The sequence below is a fragment of the Anser cygnoides genome, chromosome 18 (assembly GCF_040182565.1).
Source record: "Anser cygnoides isolate HZ-2024a breed goose chromosome 18, Taihu_goose_T2T_genome, whole genome shotgun sequence".
NCBI classification, from domain to species: Eukaryota; Metazoa; Chordata; class Aves; order Anseriformes; family Anatidae; genus Anser; species Anser cygnoides.
Window position 1 is genome coordinate 6,469,727 of NC_089890.1, and position 24,049 is coordinate 6,493,775.

Below are 24,049 nucleotides of genomic sequence, written 5' to 3' on the forward strand. Positions count from 1 at the left end.
GTGTGCTTTCTGAAGGGAAAAGCACTTTTTTTTTTTTGACTACACTGTTTCCCTTGCAAAAATGCTTTCTCTTTCATGGATACGACTGACTTGTTTTTAAAGGGAAATCAAAATCTGGAAGAAACTGATTAATAATCCAAAGGAATATAATGATCTAAACTAATAAAGTAAATGGAAATATTTATGTGCTTTATGTACACTGTACATGGTTTAAATATTTTAAAGTTAATATTCTACTTGAAATGGCATGTTTTTCTCTATTAAAAAATCCTCTTGGTACTACAGTGGTTAAACCTACTAGTTTTGGTACAGAAGTTTGGTTTATAATTTTATAATAAACTTGAAATGTGATTTAGTTAACTTTGTTTTCTGCCTCTGTTGCCAACAAGCTAGGACAAAACCGAGCTACTTCGATTTTTAACCAGAAAAAAGTTTGGGATACCCTGTGATAAAGTATCATTATAGAGTGGGATACAAACAAGTACGTAGATATTGAAGGGGAAAAAGTTTAACTGAGAACCCTAACTTCATCTTAACTTTGTGAATACTACAAAGGGGAAAGTAGTCTGTGAACCCTCAAAACAAAGGCAACTGAGAGGAAATAAACTGGTCAACTTGCATCTACTATACATACACATGCAGTCTGAGCCTGCACCTTCAGAGCTCATGCATATTATCCAGCAAGTGCACATCATCATATGCAAAACAGGTTTTAAAAATGGATTTTTAATTTATTGTTAATTAATATTCAAGTACTTAAGAGTAGTTCTAAACAGCTTCAGTTAAGGAGGTCTCAACTGTTCTACGAGATCCAGATGGCAGAATTCCTGTCTCAGCTTTTACTAATTGAAACATGAAGAGCAAAACCCAAGTAACTTGTTCTAGAAAACAAACACTGCAAGAGGATGATCAAATAATGTTGCACCAACTGTTGTAAGGGAAGCTTATTTGGTACCTCATTTTTTAATAGGAAACCTATGCAGAAGTGTAAACTGCTACTGTATTATAGATCTGTGCTGAATGTTACAAGATAGGGGAAAAAATAAAAGTCAGACCAGCTGAAGGACATGTCCTTTGTGTAAGTTGTAGCCATGCAGCACAATTATCCTGGTATTACAACCTATAGTTTCAGATATTTGGTGGTCTGGTGTCCTGTCCCGACAGAGAATAACCTTTAGAAAAGATGTCCTGACAGTACAGGAGAAGCTGTTTCAGTTTTATTGCTTTATTTATAAAAATACCCTAACTTTAAAAACCCAAGGAAATGAAACCAGCACCTAGATATTAAGTGCATTGGTCTACATTATGGGCAGAAAAATGGATTCAGCAGTAGTGTCCCTCAGAGTTGTTTTAATTACTTCCATATAGCTGCTATGGATCTTGATAACTACCTCTGATGGACTTGAGCATTTCATTTCCATTCACATCCCCACAGAGGAATCTCACCCTTTCTTCCACCTACCTAGTTCTCAGCTGTTCCCTTCAGGGAGTTCCTGAAGTATAGCAGTGTTAAGACCACTCAGCTGCCCCAGATTGCTAGCATGGGGCTACCAGTCTCCGTTTGCGTATGCATTCCCAGATCCAGTTGGGAGATACACGCTTAGCACCAGGATTCTCATCAATGTCCCCTATAACATGCGTTGCTGAGGCTGTGTCAAACTCTGGCACAAGATCACCATCGTATGCTATGAAGTAGCGACGGATTTTGTTGAAATCCTTCACGGAGGGCGATAGGTACAGCTTCACACCAGTGAATATGTCCAGCAGTGTCTGTGTATTGGGGAAGAGGATGGAGAAGCAAATGTTGATAAAACACTAGATTGGTCTGGAAATCACACTGAATTCTTTAAGGCATGAACAAGTCCACTTGCAGTCCCCAAGGACAGGCATGGGCTTAGAACGATAATGTCTATAAATTAGACTTTGGCCTGCTGTTGAATCATACAGAAGAGTTACACCCATACACCTCCTCTGAAAGCCAGATGCTGCAACTGAGTAGTGCTTCCCTTGCTAAGGGGAATTATTACCCCATTAGCAGCCCTTGCAAATGCTGCCTTTAGTGATGATGTTGATGTGGTCCAGTAAACATGAGCTTAATGCCTTTGCCCTTACAGGCTGATGCTTCTTAGTTAAAATAGGAGAACATAACAACCCTGGGAGTGGACTTGCTGTTTACATCAAGTAGCAAATAGCTACTCCAAGCTTATCAGATAATTACAGCTCTTGTGATTCCTAATCCACTCCCACCATTTGCTGCACAATGAGCTAGAAAGGACGGTTCTCTCCCTTTACAGCTCCCATCTCTTCTATATGCAGTACTCAAGAGCAGCCACTCAGCAATCACAGCACTTTGCCTTTGTAGAGCAGGACATTGTTGGGTGATGAACAGAGCCTTTAGCATAACAAACCCAGTTGTGTCAACTTTGCAGGTAGGGAAGAACAGCTGCAGAAATCTCTTTCCTCTACAAGAGGGCGCAGTGTTGCTATTTATGTCTTTACATCTCCTTTTAATTTAGGGTGCTGCTATGGAAATATTTCAAAGACTTGCCAGATAGAAGGCAAAAGTGAACAGACAATTGAAACAGCCTCAGCTTCTTCCCGCCCCGAAGCGTTTGCTTCCTAGCTGTCCATACCTTCTTTCCATTGTCATCCATCTCAGATGCTTTTCGCTTCTCTCCTCGTTTCTCCTCTGGCTTTTGAGGGGATTCAGTGATTGCTTTAGTGCCTAAAAACAAAAAATTGTCTTGTGATCTTGTCTAGAAAAGAATGAGGATAGGAAAACGTAAAAGGCAAATTTTCCCCCCTTTCTGGAAAATCTGTGAATTAAAACATAGCTAGTAAGACACGTTTATCTGCTGCAAATTGCCCAGGGCACCTTCCTGCCCTCAGCTCCAAAAGACTACACTGTTGTTCAGCTTTCTGTCTTGCTGTCACCACACTGCCTTTCTGAGACTGCTCAGAACTTTGATACAAGTTATTCCCCAGTGAGCACACTGGTGAAGCAAACTCGTTTCATGTCTTTGCAGTCTAATACCTGGAAATCCCCTCCAGGTGTGCTGTTACATGTACGACCTTCAAATAAAATTAAATACTGTTTCTTGGCCAAAAATGTCTAACCATAAGGCACGTGATCTGCAGGAACAGGAGCAGCAGGTTTGCTGTTCAGACCAGTCATACATTCTGTTAAGGACCTTGATCTAAAGATTAAAAGGGACTGCAGTCCTAGAGAAATCACACCAAAGTAATTCTGATACTAGCTATAACTGAGACTCTACAAAGTTCAAGGTATCTTCTCTTGACAGCATTATTTCAGAGAGCTTTAATTGTCGGAATGAGTTGCCTGAGCACCAGCCTTTTAAACAGCATCACCAGTCCTATCAGTCCTGTTGCATCTTTTCCCAATCTCAGCACACCTCAAAGCTGCGGCTATTCAGCCCATGCTATGAATGACACTGGCCAAACCAAGGGTCGAATCAGCTTTGCTCATTAACCCTGACATGCATGTAAAAGCGGCCATGGGATCTTCAAGCATCTCACAGAAGGCATAGAATGTATCCTGAGGCTCCTCTCCCTGGGAAGTACTGTCTTACCTTCTGGCTTCTTGGCTTTTGCAGGTGACTTGCTTGGGGGAGTTTTAGTAGTCTTGTGTGGCGTGGAAGACCTGGAATTTCCCTCATTCTCTCCACTGCTGCCAGCCGTGGACTCTTCTTCCTCCCCAGCAACAACACTGAAGTCAGCCTTTTCTTTGGAGAGTTGGTACAGCTCCTGTCCCACCAGAAACAAAGCATTACCTTTAAGCCATAGTGAAATCTCAGATACTGGACATGAGCAGTAATGCATCTGCTCCTCTTGTTTTCCTTTTTTTACCCCCCTGAAGCATAACTCTCTGCTTTCCACCCAGTTACTTGACATTAAGGGAAGCCATACATATTTTCACCACCTGCTACAGAGCAAGTCAGACTAACTCTTCAGCGCCTGGCTCCCTGGACTGAAAAACAGACAACACCCATTGTCCAACACTCAGGCAACAGTCTGTCTGAGGGTATTTTACCTTTCTCTCCCCTACCTGCACAGGGAGCCAAAAAGACTGCTGGACAGCAGATGGGCTGAATCACTCCTTCCTTCAGTGGCGTAACAAGCACTTGCATCTGCTGTCAGTATCCCTGTAGGCAGTGTGAAGACAGCCCAAATGACAATAACTAGACTGAGAACAGAGCTCATCGACAGCTGACTTACTGCTGGGGATGGCAACAAGCCAACCGGTTTCTATCACTAAAGGAGGTATAGGAGCTGTGTGGGGTGGGTGCCGCACCAGGGATCCAGGCAGGCTGCCATTTGGCCCCTCCGCCGTGGAACTGGGCCAGGCTACCCTTAGTCACTTCCCAGATGCCTCCCCCAATCTCGGCAATTAACGGGAAACTGAATGACCATAACCACTTAAGAGAATAAGGTCACCTCTTTCAGGAAGGAAATTCCTCACCATGAAGGCTGTTATAAGAGCTGATACAACTATCTGCCAGCACAAACTTTCCTGAAAGTGCACAACACAACCCAACAGCTCAAGAGACTCAAGAAGCCCCATGAAAATATAAGATTCACATCAAAATAGTCCAGGAAGCAGGCTGAGCCTAGAATAAATAAGAAAATGTAACATGCCATTGTAGATACTAGTTAGCAAGTATCTTCATTACATGTCCTATCAGTATTTGATTTTTAAAGTACAGACTGCTGCCAGAACTTATCTGCAGACACGCTGCAGGCAAGCATAACACATTAACTCACCTTAAGCTGCGGGAGGTTGGTGGCTGTCTTCCAGTCCTTGTCATCTCGAATGCGGGTGCAGCGAGGGAAGCGAATGGAGATCCCATCTGCAGTGTGGGCTTCTGCTTTAGAGAATTCAGCTCCTGTGATCTCCCATACAGGGGCTTTCTAAACACAGTATCAAGGAAGAAAGTCATGTCGCATTCTTGTGCTCTCATGAACTAACATTAATGCATTTGAATTCCACTACTTCTTAAAAAACAAACAAACAAAACAAAACAAAAAACCACCCCACATTTTACTCCCCCTCCCAGAACAACAGAGCTCTACAAGGACCCTCTGGGCACCTTGTGTCAAAAGACTTCTATTTTCTTTTTTCCAATGACTCAGAGATCCTCAGCCAATACACAATGCCAATTTATAAATAACACATGTTCTGTCAGACATGCATGGCACAAAGCATACTGGTAAATTTAGTAAAACAACAATAGCAACTTCTGGGTTACGAGTGTGCTTCATCTGTTTTAACTGCACTTTAATTGCTTATTTAAAGTAGATTAGTTCACTTCTGGGAAGGATTTGATGCACAAGAGTGTCTCCCAGAGGTGCTGCTGGTATGATTTCCTCATGAAGCTCTTAGCCTCAAATGCACATGCAAGATTCAGATAAGAAGTTGTGCTTAATTTCCTGTTCCAAGCTTAGGACTAATTTTTATAACAGTGACAATCTGTACACTTACAAAAAGTATGTTTGTATATCAGGGCTGGGAAACAGTCATTTAATGTCAGCACTTACCTTTGGATCTGGGACAATGAAGTCTGGGTAGTAGATTTTGTTAATTTTTAGCCAGCTTGGAATTTTACTGGGATCCTATTAAGAGCACAAAAACAAAATGATAGCACTTATGATCATGTACGAACCTAGTCCTACAGAAGAGGTTCCTGAAAGAAAATGTGGTAGCAAATTAGCAAATACGTATTTCATTGCCTTTGTATGGATGAAATTTGCTGCAGCATGCAGCGCAAGGTGCATGGACCTGCAGCAGTTCCTTTCATCTAGAGAATCACAAAAATTTCTTGCAACGCATCTGTCAACTACTGTCATCCCAAACATAAAACCACTACCACATTACTCTCCAATTGTAATTCATGTAAAACCAGACATTTTCAAGATTCTATACCCTTGATGCAAATGACCTTCAAGATGTCAAATGAATACTAAAATTCAGCTGTTTGTATGTCAGGTCTTGAGAAATAAGATTTGTCACCTTTATCAATCACTCACAAAAGACGTCTAACTCCAACATTTCAGGTTATCTAGCCGCAAGACAACAGCCTGACAAGCATTTCTCACTTGCAGCCCCATCTAGTGACTGTCTTCACGGATTGCAATATGCCAAAAAAATGGTACTTGCGCTGCTCTTCCCAATAAAACTTTGAGCAGGAACCAGATGGTGCCTGGCTTCCCACTCAGTGTCTGAGTACAAATCTCAGGCAGTGCATCATCTTCAGGAGATGGCTGCACCTACGTCTCAGTTCTCATGTAGGTTTTTAGAGCAATTTACCCAGTTTAGCTGTAATTGAGACACCGTTCAGTCCTGGCAGAGCACTTCAATTCTGCATTTAATCAGCACCTCAACTGCAGCTCAGCAGGAGGAAGCTTTTTACTTAGTCCTTTGCTGAGCATTCCTTTGATTGCCTCCATGCCAGAGGCCATCTCACCTTGCTGATCTTCACCATATCCAGCTCTGTTTGCAGACGGGCCAAGGTGGCATCGTCATGGCCACCAGCACACTTGGTCACAGTACACCACTTCTCACTCTTGGGATCATAGCAGCCCATGAGGAAAATGGACATCATCCCACCTGTAGGAGGGGAGAGCACAGTGGTTCACATCTTCTACAGGATAAGCCACAGCTTTTTAAAAAGAAAGGTAAGGAACCAAAACTCTTTTTCATCTTTGGGAGCTGAAGGACCTTGGGTCTGTGATGGCTTCACAGCATCAGCACATACAAAAAGCTGAACAGAGAGCCTTTAGTCAAGAAGACCAACCCAAGACCTAATGCTTTTCTGTGCCAACTAAGCCACAGTGAAGTCAGACAGCTTGCAGTAGCCTGGGATGCGATGGGCTGTGGCAGACAGTCACTGTAAGAGCCAGTCTTACGGTAGGAGTCCAAATGCTACAGAAAGCCTGGAGTAGGAAAAAGCTTGAGATTTTTCTGAACTGACAGATCTCTGACTTTAACTAACTCCAGAGACTTACCTTTACTGCCTTGCCCATAGAAAGCTCCCAGCACCACCAAGTCTGCTGTGTCAGCCATTGCACCCTCATTTAAGTAGTCCTTTTTCACTTTCAGCCAGTGCCGTTTTCCTGGTTCATAATTACCCTGTGCAAAACAAGGCAAGAACCCCTCACTCAGAAAGCTACCCACCAAACAAATGATATCGTGTCTCCTCAGATGGCCCTTGCTTTTATGCGGCTTAGCAGTACCAGAGCACTGAAGTGCTCAGATATATAAGGAACAACTTGGACTGGATGTCAGCACATACAAGTATCCAGAAATGTTTCAAGGATGCCCAGCCTTGTATGATTCATTCACAGACCTCCAAGCACTTCACAGAAGTGGTGACTGCACTGAGCAAAGCAGAGAATCACATGAGGGACTAGCAGCAGAGCTGCAATTAAAATGCTGTTCTGGTTACCAGTTCAGTAATCTGCATGCTGGACCATATCGCTACAGGTGCATACAAACAGACTTGATGGTTCAAAAAGTTTCAGGGACATCAGGAAATTCAGAAAAGTGGAATTCTGTCTAATGACAGAAGACAGCCAAGAGAAGAACAAAGGAAAAGCAATACCAAAATTCAGGAAAGAAATGACAGTAACTGAGATTCAGGTAAAGCTACTGCATATCCCCCTTCAAGCATTGTTAAAAACCTCTTAAAAACAGAAAAGGGCTCAGTTCAAACCTAGATTAAGTACGCAGCACTCTGTTTTTACTCCCTGATTCCCAGCATAAACCAGTTAGGAATAAATATGCACTTGCCTTTATATCTTTCAACACCAGTCCTTCCAGTCCTTCACGGATGACTCGGGTGATCATATCTGCCAGATCCGAAGCTTTCTGTAAAGGAAAGGAATTGTGGAAAGACCGAGACTGTCAAATGGCTGTGGTCATCAGGCTTTCTACTTGGAGTGGTAGCACTGAAACTAAAGCAACTACAGAGAGATGAGCAGGTAATTTAATAAAATAGTTTTCCAGGGAGGGTCCCATACCTGTTCTCTTTGCGGCACATCCAGTAACTAAGCTAGGAATATGTCCCAAGAAAAAAATAATTGGCTAACTTAAAAAAAAACAAAAAGTACTCCCCAGAGATGAGGTAGCCACACTGACTTTGTGTCCTAAGCATGTCCCATATACTCAAGATCAGATCTTCTGAGCCAGCAGTGCCTGTTTACTTCTCTGTCCAACTGCTCTGGGACACAGTCTTTTCTTCTTCCCAAAATGCTACCTCTGCCCTAAATGTCCAAGCGTTTTTCCAGTAAAAGCAACGTGCTCCAGAAATCAGCAGCAGGGAAAAATGATGGGACATACGGCTGTGCATAACAATCAAAGGAAAAAAAAATTGAGCATGTTGGTGTCTAAATGCAGTTTTTAAGCACTCAGGATTTATCCGTGCTACAAAAGTAAGAGCTGTGTGGCACTTGAAGTTGTCAGTTTGTGTGCTGGAAGCAGTCTAGTTCCCTTCAATCTTACTTCAGTCTTCTCTATGTAGCACAGCATTGCAAATTACAGACTAAATTACAACAGGCTGGTCCTAACAATATCAAAGTTGCAATGTTTCAAAATTATTAAGATGACAGAAAAAAAGATGTGCAAGTTAAAACTCTACTAAATTTGGTTGTAGCTGAGACAAGACACTAGCCTAAAAATTCTTGTACACAGACCACATGCAGAACCCATTTTGATAGACACGGAACTGCTGGATTTGCAGTCTTAATTATACAAAAGTCCATGTGGTAAAGGAGCAGTGAAGTACTAAGACTACAACCTATGAGATCACCATGTATACTGTCTTATTTAACATCAGACTCACTGAGACATGCTTCATCTCTGAGAAGAGGATCCGGTTGGGGATTTCAACCATGTTATCATGTAGAAACTTGCGACGCTCGCGCAGAGGCCTAGAACATAGAGATAGATAATTAAGGATATGCAATGAATTTCAACATGAAGTACCAGTCACGTGAACAGTGAGAAAAGTTATTTAAATAACTAAATGATTTATTCTGCAGAGTTCTAGAACAGACAATCAATTCTTTTAACATTCCTCCAGGAAAAAAATATAAAAATAGAAATCTGTAAGACGAGTGTATTTAGTTTCAGAGGACATGAGATAAGCTGAGTACTGAACCCCACTGAGCTCAGCTGAAATACAGTTACTATAGCGATGTCCCTTAGCACAGCAAGGATTACCCCATGCTGTCTTGAATTTACAGGGGTAAATGGGCAGCCTTAACAGACGAAGTGAACTGCTGCTTCTGCAGTGGTAGCGTATTCCAGCAAGTTCATGCTGGGAAACCTGTCAGGCTACTTACTCTCACACTGTGCCAGACACATACCTGTCCATCAGGCTGATGTCATTGAAATAGATGCAGTCAAACACAAACAAGCAAACATTGGCGTCTTGGAAAGCAGCTTTCTGCAAGACAATTAAGATCAATTAAAGGAAATCTGCACTCGTAGCAGCATGGAGTTTTAGAAAAAAATCACAAACAAAGAAGATGTATTTTTATCCCCACAATCTTATAATCTTTTAGCTATAATAAGCATAGGCTTCAGATTTAGACCAAATGCATCAGAGCACAAAGAAAATAAAACATGTTAATCTCCTATTGACAGAGAAATAACAAATACAAATGACTTCGGGCAAGCTAACATCCATCACTACTGCTGCAACAACAACAACAAAAACAAGCATTCTGGAGACTTCAGATTAATGTCTCCTTTAACTTGAAATACTTACAGTTTGTCACTTTACTGTCCTCATCCTAAACGCTATTTAATCTAGACATTCTTATATGGACTACATATATATCTGCATCATTCTGTCCTTTCATCTGCTATATATTGCTACAGGCAACTATAAGCAATGACAGAATTGCAAGATCTTCCTTTTTTTTTTTTTTTCCTAAATCTTGAGCTGAAGTTTCTTGCTATCTTGCCTGTGATTAAGTTAATATCAAATCTATTGTATTATAACAGTACCTTTTCTTTAAAATCAGGCTTCTCAGGGATCTTATTTTTTTTCCAAATTCTCTAGTAAGCACCAGATCTCTTAAATTAGCCTGTGATAACAGAACACATGCTAGTGTGTTTAAGTCAGCAGAATAACAGCCTTACAGCCTCCAACTATAAAAAAGGATTCATTATTTATTTATTTTTTTACCTTATGCACACCAAGAGTCCCAAAAGGAAGTGGCTTGCCAGTTTTGTTATCAATTAGAAGAACTTCCGAATCCAGGATCATACTGTGCCCGCCAGGGAAAGCCTGGGGGATGAAGTCCTTAAAATGTGCTACCTTGAGGGAGAAGAAAAAAAAAAAAAAAGAAAAATAGATGTCTACTAACTGAAGAGATGGACTCACTCCAATGCAGATGTTCTCTCCAGAAGTGTCTGAGGCATGTGTATGCATATCTGCACTAACTTTACTTTCTACTACAGCACAGACTACTAGCACAGTCTATAAATAAAAAAAGGAGACTTGAACAAATATAACAAAGTCACTCAGCTGGCTTAAAGTCAACCCAAATGCACTGCACAAAGAGGACTTGAAAGCAGGTAAGTTAACTGTAGTTTCAAGGCTTAACAGCCACCAAAACAAATTGGTTACAGTTCTATTAAATGTTGCTTTTCCAGATTCAAGTATCTGCAGAAATTAAACAAGAAATCCTACAACAAAAGGCATCTTCCTTGCCTATAGGAACTTGTGAAATTCAGTCATATTTATGGAGGAGAAGGGTAAAATCTGGCACAAAAGATGGGGCAATTTATAGGTGCTTACTTTGTGAGGAAGGACAGGTTTGAGGCTCCGGCTGAAGTAGCTGAAGTGATCTCCATTTTTATGGACCTGCACTCGCTCACCATCGTATTTGATCTCCGCATACATGCCATTTGGGCACTTCTTCATGGCATACTCAATTGACTTGCAGGCTTCAGCCTTAGAGATACGGAGAGAGAAGTTCAAAATAAATTTGGCTGACATGTTTAAAAACAAAGCTACTCCTACCTAATTTCATGAATGAACTATCAAGTCCTTTTTACATCTTTCTGTCCAGGGTTTCTGATATCCAGTCCAGATTTTCCCTTTCTTAATTAGTCATTTACTTTAAATTGTCTGAATATGCTCAAGTAATTATAGTTTTTTAGTGTTTATCTCCTCCAGATGCCTGAAGGTGCAAGTTCTGTGCCATTTGTAGGAGTGCACTTAGCTCAGAAGTAGAATATTTATCTCCTATTTGTTCAAACAAAAAATAAACAAATCTCCAATCCAACAAAAAGCTTAGAGCATTTCCAAATAAAGGATCAACTTCTGGGATGATAGCAAACAAACCAACACAGACAAGTCACTTCTGGACTGAAATCAAGTCAAGATTTAGCTTCTGCAGCATCACTGAAGCTGCACTAAATACTGGCCCTGTGGCAGAAAACACTAAAAAATGGCATTATACCTAAAAATCAGCTATTAGCTCCCACTACATTTAATCACTTGTCTACTGATTCCCAAAGGTGACAGCCTCTGACAGCGTATATGAGAACTCCATCTCTTCCTCTGCTGTAGGTCACCATTGCGGGGGAGCCAACGTTACCAGCATGGGCTGCACTGGGGTCATCAGGGAGGCCTGCACGCTGAGGGTTCGCTTCAGCCCTGGCATCTTCTCGGCCTCCTGCTGGTTCTTCAGGACTCGCTCTACCACATCCTGGAGGTTGCGTGATGCTTTGAACGCCTCGTAAGCATTTGGATCCAAAGCATCCAACCTTTAACAAATCAAGGACAGGAGCAAAACACATCAATCTCAGGTCTGCTGCTCATGGCTTATGAGGCTAATGCCCACTTCTGCTTTTATCTCACAACAAAAGGTGGGACTTACACATGCTTTGCACCAGCATTCATTTTCAGGTCATGCTTAATTAGCCTGATGATGCATTTCAGGTCGTTGCCCGTACATCTGAAGTGAGAGAGAAGATTCAGAGATAGTAGACACTTATCTGCACTACTTTCCAGCTGAAAAAAGGAAACTGGGCAAGGCCTCCATAAAAAGAGGTCCTTCCTTTCTGTAGGGTTTAAGCTCCAAGGAGTAAGTGTTTTAGTAGTGACACAGAGGCACAAGAGTAACACAAATGGCTTTTTAGCATATTCACATTTGAATGCCAATATTAATTCTGCCTGTGTTGAAACGCCTTCCAAAATTGTTAGTTAATGCATCAAGAGTAAGTTTAGTAATATCATCTTCAAATCAACACAAACTATGCCAGACCAAGAACCTTCAACACGTCCAAATGGCTTGAAGACTTTTCCCAACTTACTTAGAAACAGCAACTTGATTTACAGCTAAGTACCATTAAGGCAGTTTTGCAAGCCATTTGTCTAGTACTGATACAATGTCTTGACAGACAAGGATGAAATTCTGCCATGAACAGGAGCCATACATGTTTCTCCATGCTATTCAGAGGTCAAGGAGTCAATCAAACCACTGATAGCGGCTTACAGATGTAAAGTTCAGTCTCTGTGGTTTATGATTAATTTTTCATCTGTTCTAGTCTGTGAACTATTGATAACCACTACTAGTTTTAGTCTAAACCTTCAGAGGCTGTTTAGATTCCTTACCTGCGAGTGATATCGTGCAGCACACTTTGCTGGTCATCTTCCTTAGTAAGCTTTGATAGCTGGATTAGGAACTCATCTACCTCTTGGATGGTCAGGAGACTTTTAGCTGCCGGAGGACAAGACTTGCTCTGTTCAAAGAAGAGGCGTATGGTCTCGGAGACATCTCCCTGTCTCCAAAAAAGAAAATGAGAGTCAGAGCTACACGTAGAGAACGGGTAAGACACCACCAGTAAGTAGAAGTGGGCACATGAATGATGCTCCAATTGCATGAAGGAATTGTAACCAAACATTGGAATGAAGTTGCCATGACACAGAGTACATCTTTTCAGCTATTTCACTTGCAAAATAAGATACGTAAGAGCACCAGTATCACCTCGTTGATGCTTTTCTTTTCTTTCTTTTTTTTTTTTTTTTAAATTACACTGCTGCAGCACCACAGACCCTCTATTTCCTCAGGATAAATCCTCTTGTAAAACAAAGAATCTCAATCAGTCTAGTGAAGTCTCTAGAAGGCAGTATATACCAAGGCAATAAAGATAAGAGAAAAAATTATATTCACTAGCTAATTAACCAACTTCTTCCATCTTGCACTAGAATCAGAAGCATGTATAATCAATTATCAGTTCCTATGCACGGGAATTAAATGCACACATCCAAGCACTGGCGATAGTACAAACCTAGCCTAATCCCATAAGCCAACTTGAGCTCATAGGAACAGGTCTATTAATTGAGTCAGTTTTTGATATATGTGATATTAACAAAAGCAACATAAAACATTTAAAAAGAGAAATATACTAGACAAAGCAGTTTAGACAAAGCAGGTGCAGCCTAATTTGCCTAGATATTTTAGTCTTGCTTTTTAAAGCTTTGCAGGTGAGTTCAAGTCTTGCTTTCTGTTCAAACATTATTTTCTAAAGCTTCCAGGTGGCAGAAAGCTCTATGAAAACTGCTAAAACAAACAGAACAGAAAAGATTCACTGTCTCCCACTCTAACCGTTAAGCTAACAATCTTTCATGTGGGGGAGGGGGGGAAGAATACAATTTCCAAACCAAGGGACTGAACAGCACAAATGAAGAGAACTGCTGTCTGTACTCACCTGTTCCAGGTCCCGGATCATTTCCTCTTGGCTGCAGTTAAAAATCCTACTAAACAGCTTTACAATCTGCTTATCGTTCAAGTTGTAAACAATTTTAATGACGCCTGGTAACAGCAGCTTAATGGTCAGGTATACGTCACCATGAAAACCATCTGGAAAAAAGCACAAACCATTAGAAACTGTCACAATTTATTTTCATCTACAGTTAGTTGTGCTCGTTAGCATGACTGGGGAAAAAACAACACAGCTGGGGCTTACCTGTTCCACCACATTGTTCTGCTTTACATGAAAGGCCATTTCTCAGGAGAAACACCCACAATTTCCCTCCAAATCTGATTTCAGCACTAAATTTGATGGCACTTACGAACATTTGCCACTGTCCTGGCCTGAGTCATTTTCTTATCTGATCTGAATTTGTTTTTCAAAAAACAGTTCACGTTGCAAATTTTATCCGCATCAGTTCAGAAATCATCACAGCTAACAGCTTGGACTACAGAGCAATCAGATTTTAATTCACCCTTGCTTTTGCAATAATAATTGGAAGTTTAATTTTGAGAGGGCTTTCATATGCAGAAAATACCACACAAGAATCGTACCTCCTCCAGTTCCCTTCTTCAGGAAGTCCTGGATGATCTGCGTTTTCACATTATAGCTGGGCTTGTCGGCAACCATGGCGCAGAGCTTCCTGAACTCTCGCAGCAAGCAGTCTTTGTGCTTCGGATCACTTTTTTTTGCAGACAGACTAGACTTGTGGGAAGAGTTTGCAGGGACATCTTCTGAATTCTTTGGCTTGGCTGAATGAAAGATAAAAAGTTTTTTTTTTTTTTTTTTTAAAGTAGATGGGGCGGACTTTGAAGATGAGGGCACCTGTGCCTGGCAATCTGAAAAGAACAACCCCAGTATGGTGACAAAGCTTTGGAACTGAATAATGAGGTGCTACACCAAAATTTGTGACCTTAAATTTTATTTACATTAAGAAAATCTACAATTTTTTCCACTATTCTTACTCTTCACAGTACACCAGATTTTTATGGACCTTAATTCTACCAAACATGGTTAGGCCTTGGTGAAAAGGAATTCCTGCTGGCAGACACTTCTATTTGATTTCTATTTTATACGTCTTCCCCCTTCACAGAAGCATGTTTGCCTAAGATCACTGCTAAAATGCGGGAAAAAATTTCAAGAACTCTTTTGTTGACATCTGTCAAGCATTTATCAAAAATAATCCAGTGATCAAAATAAACAATCATAAAACAATTTAGTCCACTAACAATAGAGCTAAGCCTGGTTTCCCACAGGCTCATATTCCCTGTACCTCTAACGCTTCTACCTGGGCTATCTTTAGCCTGTACCCTCACAATTCGACTGAAATTAGCCAGTGGACAAATAGCACTGGAGTCACTCTGACGACGTGGGTTACTGCATAAACAGTGTTTCCTTGGGAATATCAGAAGTGCAAGCATCAGTTCTTTCAAAACTGACAGCCTACGAAGGCGGTCAAAATTTTTGGCAAACGTGATAAAAAATACTTAAAACTAAACCACCTTCTACAGAGCAAAAAATGACTGAACTAAGTTAAAAAAACTTCTGATGCTGGTATTGAAAGAAAAGTATTTCCCAGAATCAGTTTCTTTTAAGTCCTACCTGTGAAGCCAGAGAACTTCTTCGGATTGACAGCAGCTAACGGATCCTTTGAGGGACTGGTTATTTGTCCTGTGGGAGTGAGCTTAGCTTGGACTGTTGCTTTTTTCTTCGGCGTACTTGCAGCCTTGGTAGTAGCTTCTGTAAAACAGCAAGGTATGGGTTTGATCCAGCAGTCAGAAACAATCTTCGACATCCCTCAACATATACAAGATATACTTGTATAACAAGTATAAACACGTCCTAAAACAACTGGGGACAGAGGGGCATTTCTCAGACAGCAGAAGATAAAAAAACTACATAACTTACTAAAGATCATGAGAAAGATAAAACCAGAACATAACTGATGCTTTCTGGTGGCATTTATCTGAAACTTTAAGCGCCTACACGTGGATTAAATCACTTAGACCTTCTGCACAGTCAGCTGAGACAAAAGAAATTACAAAGCGTGATTCTAGAAGTGCCTACTTCTTCCCTTTACTTTAGGGCTAAGGCACAGATCAGACAGAGAGCACTACCCACCTTTTCACGAGATCACACCAGCAAATCAGCAAGGATTACACAGTAAATGCACGGCTGCGTGGCAGTCGGTGGCATGTTTTAAAAACGAGCAGGGCTGAAAAGCGGCCCAGGCCCTGCCCCGTGCCTCACCTGCGATGTGCTTGTGGATTAGCTCCTTCTCCTCGTCCTGCAGCTCCTCCCAGCCCTCCAAGTCCGTGATGTCCTCGATCTTCTTGGTGGTGGCGCGGGCCTTCTCCAGCTTCTCAAACATGCACCTGACGTGGTACCACTCCTTCATCTCCCCGCCGGACTCGGTGAAGGGGTTGGGCACGATCTTCCCGATGCGCACCGTGCCCTTCACCAGCTTCTCCTTGCACTTCTTGCAGCCGGCCGTGCCGCGCTTGGCGTAGTCCACGCAGTACCGCTGCTCCGCCATCGCCCCCCCCGGGGCCGGGCAGCCCCCCGGCGGCCCCGCGATCACCGCCGGGAGCCCCCCTCCGACCCCGCCGCCCCTCTCCGCCCCCGGGCGGCCTCCGCAGGCTCCGCTCGCCGCTAACCGGCCCCGGGGGCTGCCCGCGGCGGGGCAGCGGCGGGGTCCCGCTGAGGAGAGCGGCGGCCGGCAGAGGCCGAGGGCCGCGCCGCGACCGAGCACCCGGGCAGCCTGGGCCAGAGCCCTGCCGCCAACGGGCATCCGGCCCCCGCCGGCGGCGCTGCGAGAGGCGGGAGGCGCCCGGTGCTGAGCCCCGCGCCCGCCGCCCGCCGCCCCCCTTCGCTCCCCTCACGGGCCCCGCAACCGCCCCTCGCTGGGCCCCGGCCGCGCCGCCTCCGGGCTTCCGTAGGGCGCAGTGCGCGTGCGCCCCGCCGCTACCGGCAGCCCCTGAGAGGATCCCGGGGCTTGGCCGCGCCCCGCCGCGGCAGGTCCCGCCCCTCGGAGCGGCGGTGGCCCCGCCTCTGGCCCCGCCTCGCGCCGCTTCCCGCCTCTGGCCCCGCCTCACGTTTCCCGCCTCTGGTGCCTCTGAGGCGACGCCGCCATGCGGGCGCCTGGAGGGGAGCCCGGCGCCATCTTGGTGCGGGCCTGAGGCGATGCCCGCGGCCCGCTGAGTCTGCTGAGAGCGCCGCACCGCCTTGGTTCTGGTCTGAGGTGCTGCCAGGTCACCGGGGCTCCTAAGCGGCTCCCCTGGGAGGGTTTTGGTGTTTTGGATACGCGGGGCTGAAGTGCTGCTGTGTCACCCGGCCTTCGGAACAGCTCCTCTGAGAGCGCTGTGCTGTGTCAGCGTGGGTCTGAGGCACTGCCCTCTCATGGGCCTCACAGTATTCGTCCCCCCAGAGCGTTACACGCTGTTTGTGGAGGTCTGAGGCGCTGCTGTGTCACCTGGCCTTCAGAAGGGACCCCTGGAGTGCTGTGCCGTGTCTGCCCCAGCCTGAGGTGCTGCTCAATCACCCGGCCTCGTGAAACTGGCCATCCAGGAGCATTGCGTTGTGACTGTGTGGGGCTGGGGCGCTGCCCCCTGTCTGCCTTCCCCACATGGGGACTCCAGGAGCACTCTCTCACGTTTGCCCAGGCCCTGAGGTACTGCGCTGTCCCCTCAACTCCCTGAAAGTGCCCCTTATCTCAGCGCAGGGGGGCATGTGCCCGTGGTCTGGCTGCTGGCTCTCTGGGGGTTACAGCCATCCTCGTTTCTGTGGTGAAAGTGCTGTTGGGCAGTGCCAGGAGGCTGCTGAGGAAGCTGCTGTGGATGCCAAGCACACCACCAACAGGATTCCTGCCTTCATCCAGGAAAAGGACACTGTGTTGCCTGTCATGGCTGGGCCAACCTCGACCTGTTTTACTGTTCCTCGTGGCTGAGGCAGAGCATGAGGTATAGAGCACAGAACTGACTTCAGGCTTATGCCTGTCTTTTTGCCAGCCTCCAGCTAGTCACGAGATGAGCTACAGGCAGTCTTCCTCATTTTCTTTGCCAACCTCCAGTTATACCAACCACGCTGTTTGGAGCTGTGGATGAGGACAAAAACTTTGCTCACAGAACTGCTACTGACTTTACGTGGACGGCGTCCATACAGCGCTATGCTTCAGTTTTAAAGCGCTGAACAAAAGGCTGAAAACGTTTGACTTCAGGACCGTGCATTTGACCGAGTCAGATTAAAGGTATTTGTGGAAGTTTAACGTGGTTAAATTTTTAATTGTCCAAATTGCTTTGTAAAAAGATGTGCCATTGAGAAATGATTTACAGAATCAACGGTGTTTGGTGTAGCAGTTTGCATAACAGTGATCTGTTATCAGTGAAGAAAACCATCAAACCCTGGAAGACACGTGGGTACGGTGTTCTGAGAGAGCTTGCAGGGAGCCCAGAGCACAATGCAGTGTTCATGGCATCGTTCCCTTTGGTGTTCTCTCTCATTCATTGTGGTTTTGAGCCTGGTAAAAGAGATGGACAGGAAAGATGAATTTGGGCCCCCAATAATTGCAGTACGTCGTTATCTGGTTTAAATAAGGCTGCTGAGCAACCTCTCAGCAGTAGGGTTTGCTTCCCTAACTTTTACTGTTTAAAAGTCAGCAACATGATCTAAAATAAGCTGTGTCTCTGATCAGTAGAGGAACCTGCAGAGGGCATTTCAGAGGCACGCGTTAGGGTGAGATGAATTGCCTTCTGGCTCTCCGCAGTCTGCGGGGGTTCAGGTGGCGTTGCAGACAGGTAAGCGAAGGAGGAGGGCTCACCTCCGGGGCACCATGCTGAGACAGAAGATGGATGCCCCGACGCATGATGAAAAGCAGTAAGCACAGGTAGGTGGCAGAATGCTGCAGGGACAAAGTGTGAGCTTCATATTAATTTCTTCCGTGGGAAGCAAGCACAACTGATGTTTAGTTGCTTTTGAAAGGCCTGGGAATAACAGTAGCAAAGCCAGGATACTCTTATTTCCAGCTCTCTTTCTCTGGAACAGTGTAGCTGAAGGATCTTCAGCCTGCAGCATTTTGGTGTTCATCTGCAGTGTCACCAAAGGAATCCGTGGAAAGTTGAAACTGTGTGTCTTCTGAGCTGCCTGTGACTGGCAGGCCTGAGATGACATTAGGACGTGGAAGGAAAGTTTAAACTGGCATGGTACTGAAGGCGTCTCATTTTGGTCACTGCTCTTAAGTTTTCCACATAGAAACTTTATTTCCCTGAAGTTGCAATGTGCATCTGCTGTTCTTCTGAGCGGGAGAGTACTTTTGCAAGGGGAAGGATTGAAATTACTTCGGGTTTTACAGTTTATTTGAATAAATTCCTCCAGCTCCCAGTTTGGCCAAGATGTACTTTTAAACGGCTGTGAATAGAGCAATGTATCTGGTGAGCGTCTTTCCACAAAACTACACAACGCTGATTTCACAGGAAGCCCAGAGAAAACCGGCAGACAAATGAGTGCTGTTTCTCAAAGGACCAGTGAGGAATCCCTCCCGGTTTCTCTTGGTAGTTAATACTGAAGTTGCTCAGATGAGCCTCTTTGCGTGTCGGTCATCAACAACAGACTGGTAGAGAGACCCTAGGAAAGTAGAACTCTCTTATTAGTAGTTTATTCCATTCATGCAGGGAAGATAACACCAAAAAAGTAGGATTTAAAGGTCGAAGTGTGTCCTTGCTTAAGCAAAGTGGCCATCAGGAGTCTTGTCAGGACTCAAAATTCTATGTGAAAGTGAATTAATGGTCTCAAGGTTATGTTTGTTTATTTTTTATTTTTTTTCCCAGTGTTAAGAAGGAAAAATAACCTTAGTTGTTTCATCTTAAACCAGTGTTGAAAATAGTTTATGAAAAAAAGGCTCACCTTGTCCGGATCTTACAGGGATACCTTAAATTGATGTGGTTTTGAACTGAAATAAAAGTCTTGATGCAAGACTTTTTTCAGAGTTACATTCCAATGAATCTAATCTCCTTGGTATTGACAAGATATCCAAAATCTTGCTAAAATCAAATAAAGAGAGGAAGATGTTTAGAATTTTAATAACTGCAATGAACAAATATATCTTCCCATATGGCTGCTAAAGAAGATACTGAATCTGGACATGTGGTTTATTAAAATATAAGAGATAAGAGAAATGGAGAAGATTATAGAAAACAGGCATATATACATGAAAAGTATTTGAAAAAAAGGGAAGTGATGTCAGTTAAATAACAGATCAAGAAGCCATGTAAGGAAGTTACAGATCTCAATATTATTTATTTGCATATGTATTTGCTGGTGAGACTGACTTTGTTAGGGCTTCGAAAGGAAAAGCTGCTGCGGGCTTCATGGTGAAGTCAGCCGGAGTGGTAGATGGCAGTTCAGTCTGAAAGGATTCACAATGCCTTTGTTTTGAGAAGTGGCTTACAAGGCTTTCTGCCTTGTTAAGGTTTGAAAAGTTTCTACCTGAATGACTTTTCGTGGTCAGATTCACACGGATGCAATTTTCCATGTACCAGTCAAGTGCCCCAGTGGTTGCACAACACTTATGTTTCACTTGATGCCGGATGGAACAGGAATGAAATCTCTTAGAAGCCTCTTTCTGGCCCTCAGTTTGGGGGGGAGAGGGGAGAATATAATCCATTGTCAGTTTACAAAAGTATGCTCGTCTTCAATTCATGTTTTCTTCTTATGGACTGGAAGTGTACTTTTTGGAAACATAAGTGGGCTAAGCATGATCCAAGATATAACACTGAAAATTTGGATCTCAAAAGAATAGCTGTTCCCTTCTGTAGGGCCTGTTGTTAGGTGTATGGACAGGAGTTCCACTTTCCTTTTCCTCCATGTTAGCACTCTCCAGGACAATGCGAGTGATTCAGTGCATGTGACACACAGAGCCACATAACTCCTCTGCATCCCTGTTCCCATCGCAGTGACATGCCTGCCTAGAGCTGTGACAAAAAGATGACAACGAATGTGGTATTATCCTGAAATCCGTATATACAGCCCTCTGCTGAGGAGACAGTTTTGGAATGTGAACTTTGTCCTTTAATCCAAACATAGCCAAAGTCTGTCTCTCCTTACCACATCTCAGCTGTCTTTTTGAGGGAAAATCATGATGTTTGTTACATGGACATTATGAATATCTGAGTACGGGGAAAAAAATATGAAATTTGTCATTTCTAGTGTGGGTTGCCCAAAGAGTCATTTAACAGCCATGAAAAATGTGTCAGATATTTCCAAAGGCATTTAGGAGATGCTGATGCCCATTTGCTGTTAATGCTAATGAGAAGTGAGTGTCCAAATCACTTGGACGGGTTTGGGAAAGTCTCAACTAGATTCATTTCTTCCTGGAGAAAATTACATCTGACAGGAGGCTTCTGATGCAGCGGGAGGAAGGGCATTGGAGGCCGCTATTTGAATCCATTGTATTTCGGTTGAGAAGCCTGCCAAGTGTGCGATAGATACAGATGCTGATATCCACACCTCTATTCTGCTGTCAGCTAATATAATATCCTTTATTTTTCTGCTTACTGCATATGCTGTTAAATTAGATAGACGTATTTGCAAGGTGAATGACAAGTGTAATTGGCTATAAATGCTCCGTTTAGAGAGATTGCAAACTATGTTTAAGTTACACCCAAATGCACCTGTACTTGAGATGCAAAGTCATTCAGCTCCCACAGCACCTTCGTTATAACCATACTTCATCCTCCCACACAAATAGATTCTGAAGAAAATAATTTCTCCCCAAATGTACATCTGCTGCAAATTATACCAGCATCATTACACATGCAAGTATAGTGAACACAAATCTCTCGTACTATACGTTGGAGCTGGTTGAAAGATGACACCTACTTTTGGAAAACAAAGGAAAGCTAGAATAAAAGCTTGGCAATTTTTTTGATTTGTTTCAAAGCATTTACCAAATTCATTTGTCATGTGCATTTCCGCATGCTTGGAAAAGATTTTTTTCAAAATTTTTGTTGTAAATTAAATTTTTAAAATCCTTGAGAGGGAGATTGAAAGCATGGCTGAAGTTTTCATTGATCTTGTTAGGGAATGACTGTTGCTAAAACCTAGAGATCATTTTGATACCATTCTTTGAGACATCTAGAATTAATTTCAGAAAAAACATGAACATTTTCAAGAATGGATATAAAAATTCAAACTTTTTTGTCTTTTGAAAAAGTCTTTTTAAAAAAATCTGGTAAAAAGGCTATTTTTGAATGCAAACAGCTTTTCAGTGAAACACTTTGACCAGCTCTCCTGCAAAGTAACACTTGTGACCAGAAAGAAAATGGTGCAGCTTAATCGGTGCCTACCTTTCATTGTCCCCGTCAGATCTGCTGTTGGTTGTGTTAAAAGCACATGCGTGCAAAGCATTGCTCATTATCTCAACAGCCAGGAATCTTGCAGGTTTCAAATTCCCAATTTCTCTTCTGTGTTTCTTCATTACACTAAGTGGGAGTTGTGCACCGATACAGAGCAGACAGGGCCAAGGCAGTTTTAACTTCACTTTGTGTTTCAGGTAGTCTGTGTTCTCTGCTTTAATACAAAGTAGTCCTGAGGCTGCTGCACACTTTCCCGCGTTCTTTCAAGCTGCATCTGTCAAATCTGTACTCAGCAGCTGGTCTGCATGGGTGTTGTACATTCAAAGAACAGAGAGTTAAATAAAAGAAACTCCTAAATAAATTAAGTATAGATCGTGGGCTGAGGTACGTCTGATTTGGAGATCTATCACTTTTAATCTCACTGTGACACCTGAGCAGTAATAATGACAGTGCTCCATTTTGTCCTGCCCAAGTAGGCTGTGAGGTGCCTTTAGCTGTACAAAGCATTAACACTCCTTAGGCTTTCCACAGCCAAGACCATCTTCGAGAAGGCGGATGGAAATTCAGGTTCAAGGTGTCTTCTGGAGACCCCAGCTCTTGTCCTGTCACGTTCAGCACGTGCGCAAGTTGGGCTTTAACAGAGCCTCGGGGTGCCACCTGCTAAGGAGGCATAGACAAACCTCTGCTCGGAGGGAAGTTCTGCTGTTTAATGTTACAGGGAACTTTTTTACTTTAGAGCCAAACTGAATTATTTCTCTTTGCATCTCCCCCGAAGTAGTATGAAGTGTTACACGTTGCTGTGCTAAGGGCTGTATGTGTAATTAGTGACTTGTATGGCTCCCAAAAGCTGCGGTCTAAACCTTAATCCATCCTTTGCGCTGATCACCATGCCACATTTCTTAAAAGCATTTATGACCTGAAGACTGCAATTCTTAGAGCTGGTTCCACGTTGAAACTGGCTTTTATTAGGGAGACAGGATGTTGAAAAAATAATTTAAACTGATCCTCATTAGGATCTGGAGACATAAAAGTCTCTTGAGCCAGATTGTGACTTTCACTGCAGAGCTGTTTATGCAGCTGTTTATGCAGAGAATAGCTCACCAGGGATGGGTATTTGCTGCTGCTTTTGCTCCAAAGACCCCACACCTAGATTCCAGCCCTGGAACCAGGCATTTGGGGTTCCTGTCTGAACAGCATGCTCTCCTGAGGGTTGCGAAGTGCCTCGTTCTGCTCTCTGGAGAGCGGGTGGGTTGTCACAATTCCTCTGTCTCACTTGCAGCACCCTGGGGCATGAGAACAGCATAAAAACAAAGCCAAAGCAAATGTGAAATATCTGACCTATCTGTAAATGTTGCATTTGGGGCTATTTGTTTCGGCGTATCTTCAGAGCACGTGGTGGGGTGCTGGTTTATTCCTTCCTGGGCTATCTATCTGCTTTGCTCTCAATAAAATGCAACTGTTTTTTCTATCTTAAGGGCTCTACAGATGACTTAAGATGAACTGAGGAGCTGCCATTTTCCTTCTGCGTATCTGCAGCCAATAACTACACGTTACCTTTGTTGCTACCAGCTCCTTCCCTGCCAGGCTGCTGCCCAGGGAGCTGGGCCCCAACCTGCACCAATGCACAGGGGCTAGGCTGTCCCAGGCAGAGGGGCTTTGCTTCTCTGGGCTGAATTCATGAGGTTCTTGCTGGCCCCTTTCTGCAGCCAGTTGTAGGCCCTCAGTAAAAGTTCAGGTTGTCCTGTCCATCTGGCTTCTCCTCTCCCTTCTTCCTGGCTCCCGATCTTTGCCATTCATCATCCCAGACCTGGGATCTCATTGAAATGAACATGCATGAGTGAAAACACCTGTGCATTGAAGCAAGTACATTTCCAACAACATTAAAAAAAGCTTTTCCATCTTGCTTATCATC

General features: G+C 43.5%; 1 protein-coding gene and 1 long non-coding RNA gene across 3 annotated transcripts in view; one reads left to right on the top strand and one right to left on the bottom strand.

Annotated features, from left to right (window-relative positions):
* Positions 1-1,195: 1,195 nt before the first annotated feature.
* Positions 1,196-16,720, bottom strand: LIG3 (DNA ligase 3). 2 transcript variants are annotated; one of them, XM_013189878.3, is made up of 19 exons: positions 16,040-16,719; positions 15,392-15,529; positions 14,344-14,541; positions 13,748-13,899; positions 12,651-12,817; positions 11,914-11,991; positions 11,632-11,800; positions 10,827-10,982; positions 10,212-10,343; positions 9,385-9,464; positions 8,859-8,946; positions 7,808-7,885; positions 7,024-7,147; positions 6,483-6,625; positions 5,557-5,631; positions 4,783-4,929; positions 3,591-3,765; positions 2,634-2,725; positions 1,196-1,770 (listed from the first exon to the last, which is right to left on the bottom strand). In XM_013189878.3, the coding sequence occupies exons 1-19, from the start codon at positions 16,578-16,580 to the stop codon at positions 1,537-1,539; spliced, it is 2,967 nt and encodes a 988-aa protein (XP_013045332.3). In that variant the 5' UTR covers positions 16,581-16,719; the 3' UTR covers positions 1,196-1,536. The 2 variants fall into 2 exon arrangements, 1 of the variants encoding a protein (XP_013045332.3); XR_007164869.2 differs by lacking the exons at positions 1,196-1,770; positions 2,634-2,725 and adding an exon at positions 4,067-4,163 and having other exon boundaries at positions 3,628-3,765; positions 16,040-16,720.
* Positions 16,721-16,849: 129 nt separating this feature from the next.
* Positions 16,850-24,049, top strand: part of LOC136786610 (uncharacterized) — a 224,041-nt gene continuing 216,841 nt past the window's right edge. The window contains exon 1 of the long non-coding RNA XR_010825766.1: positions 16,850-18,035. This is a non-coding gene — a long non-coding RNA (uncharacterized lncRNA). The remainder of the gene's footprint in view (positions 18,036-24,049) is intronic.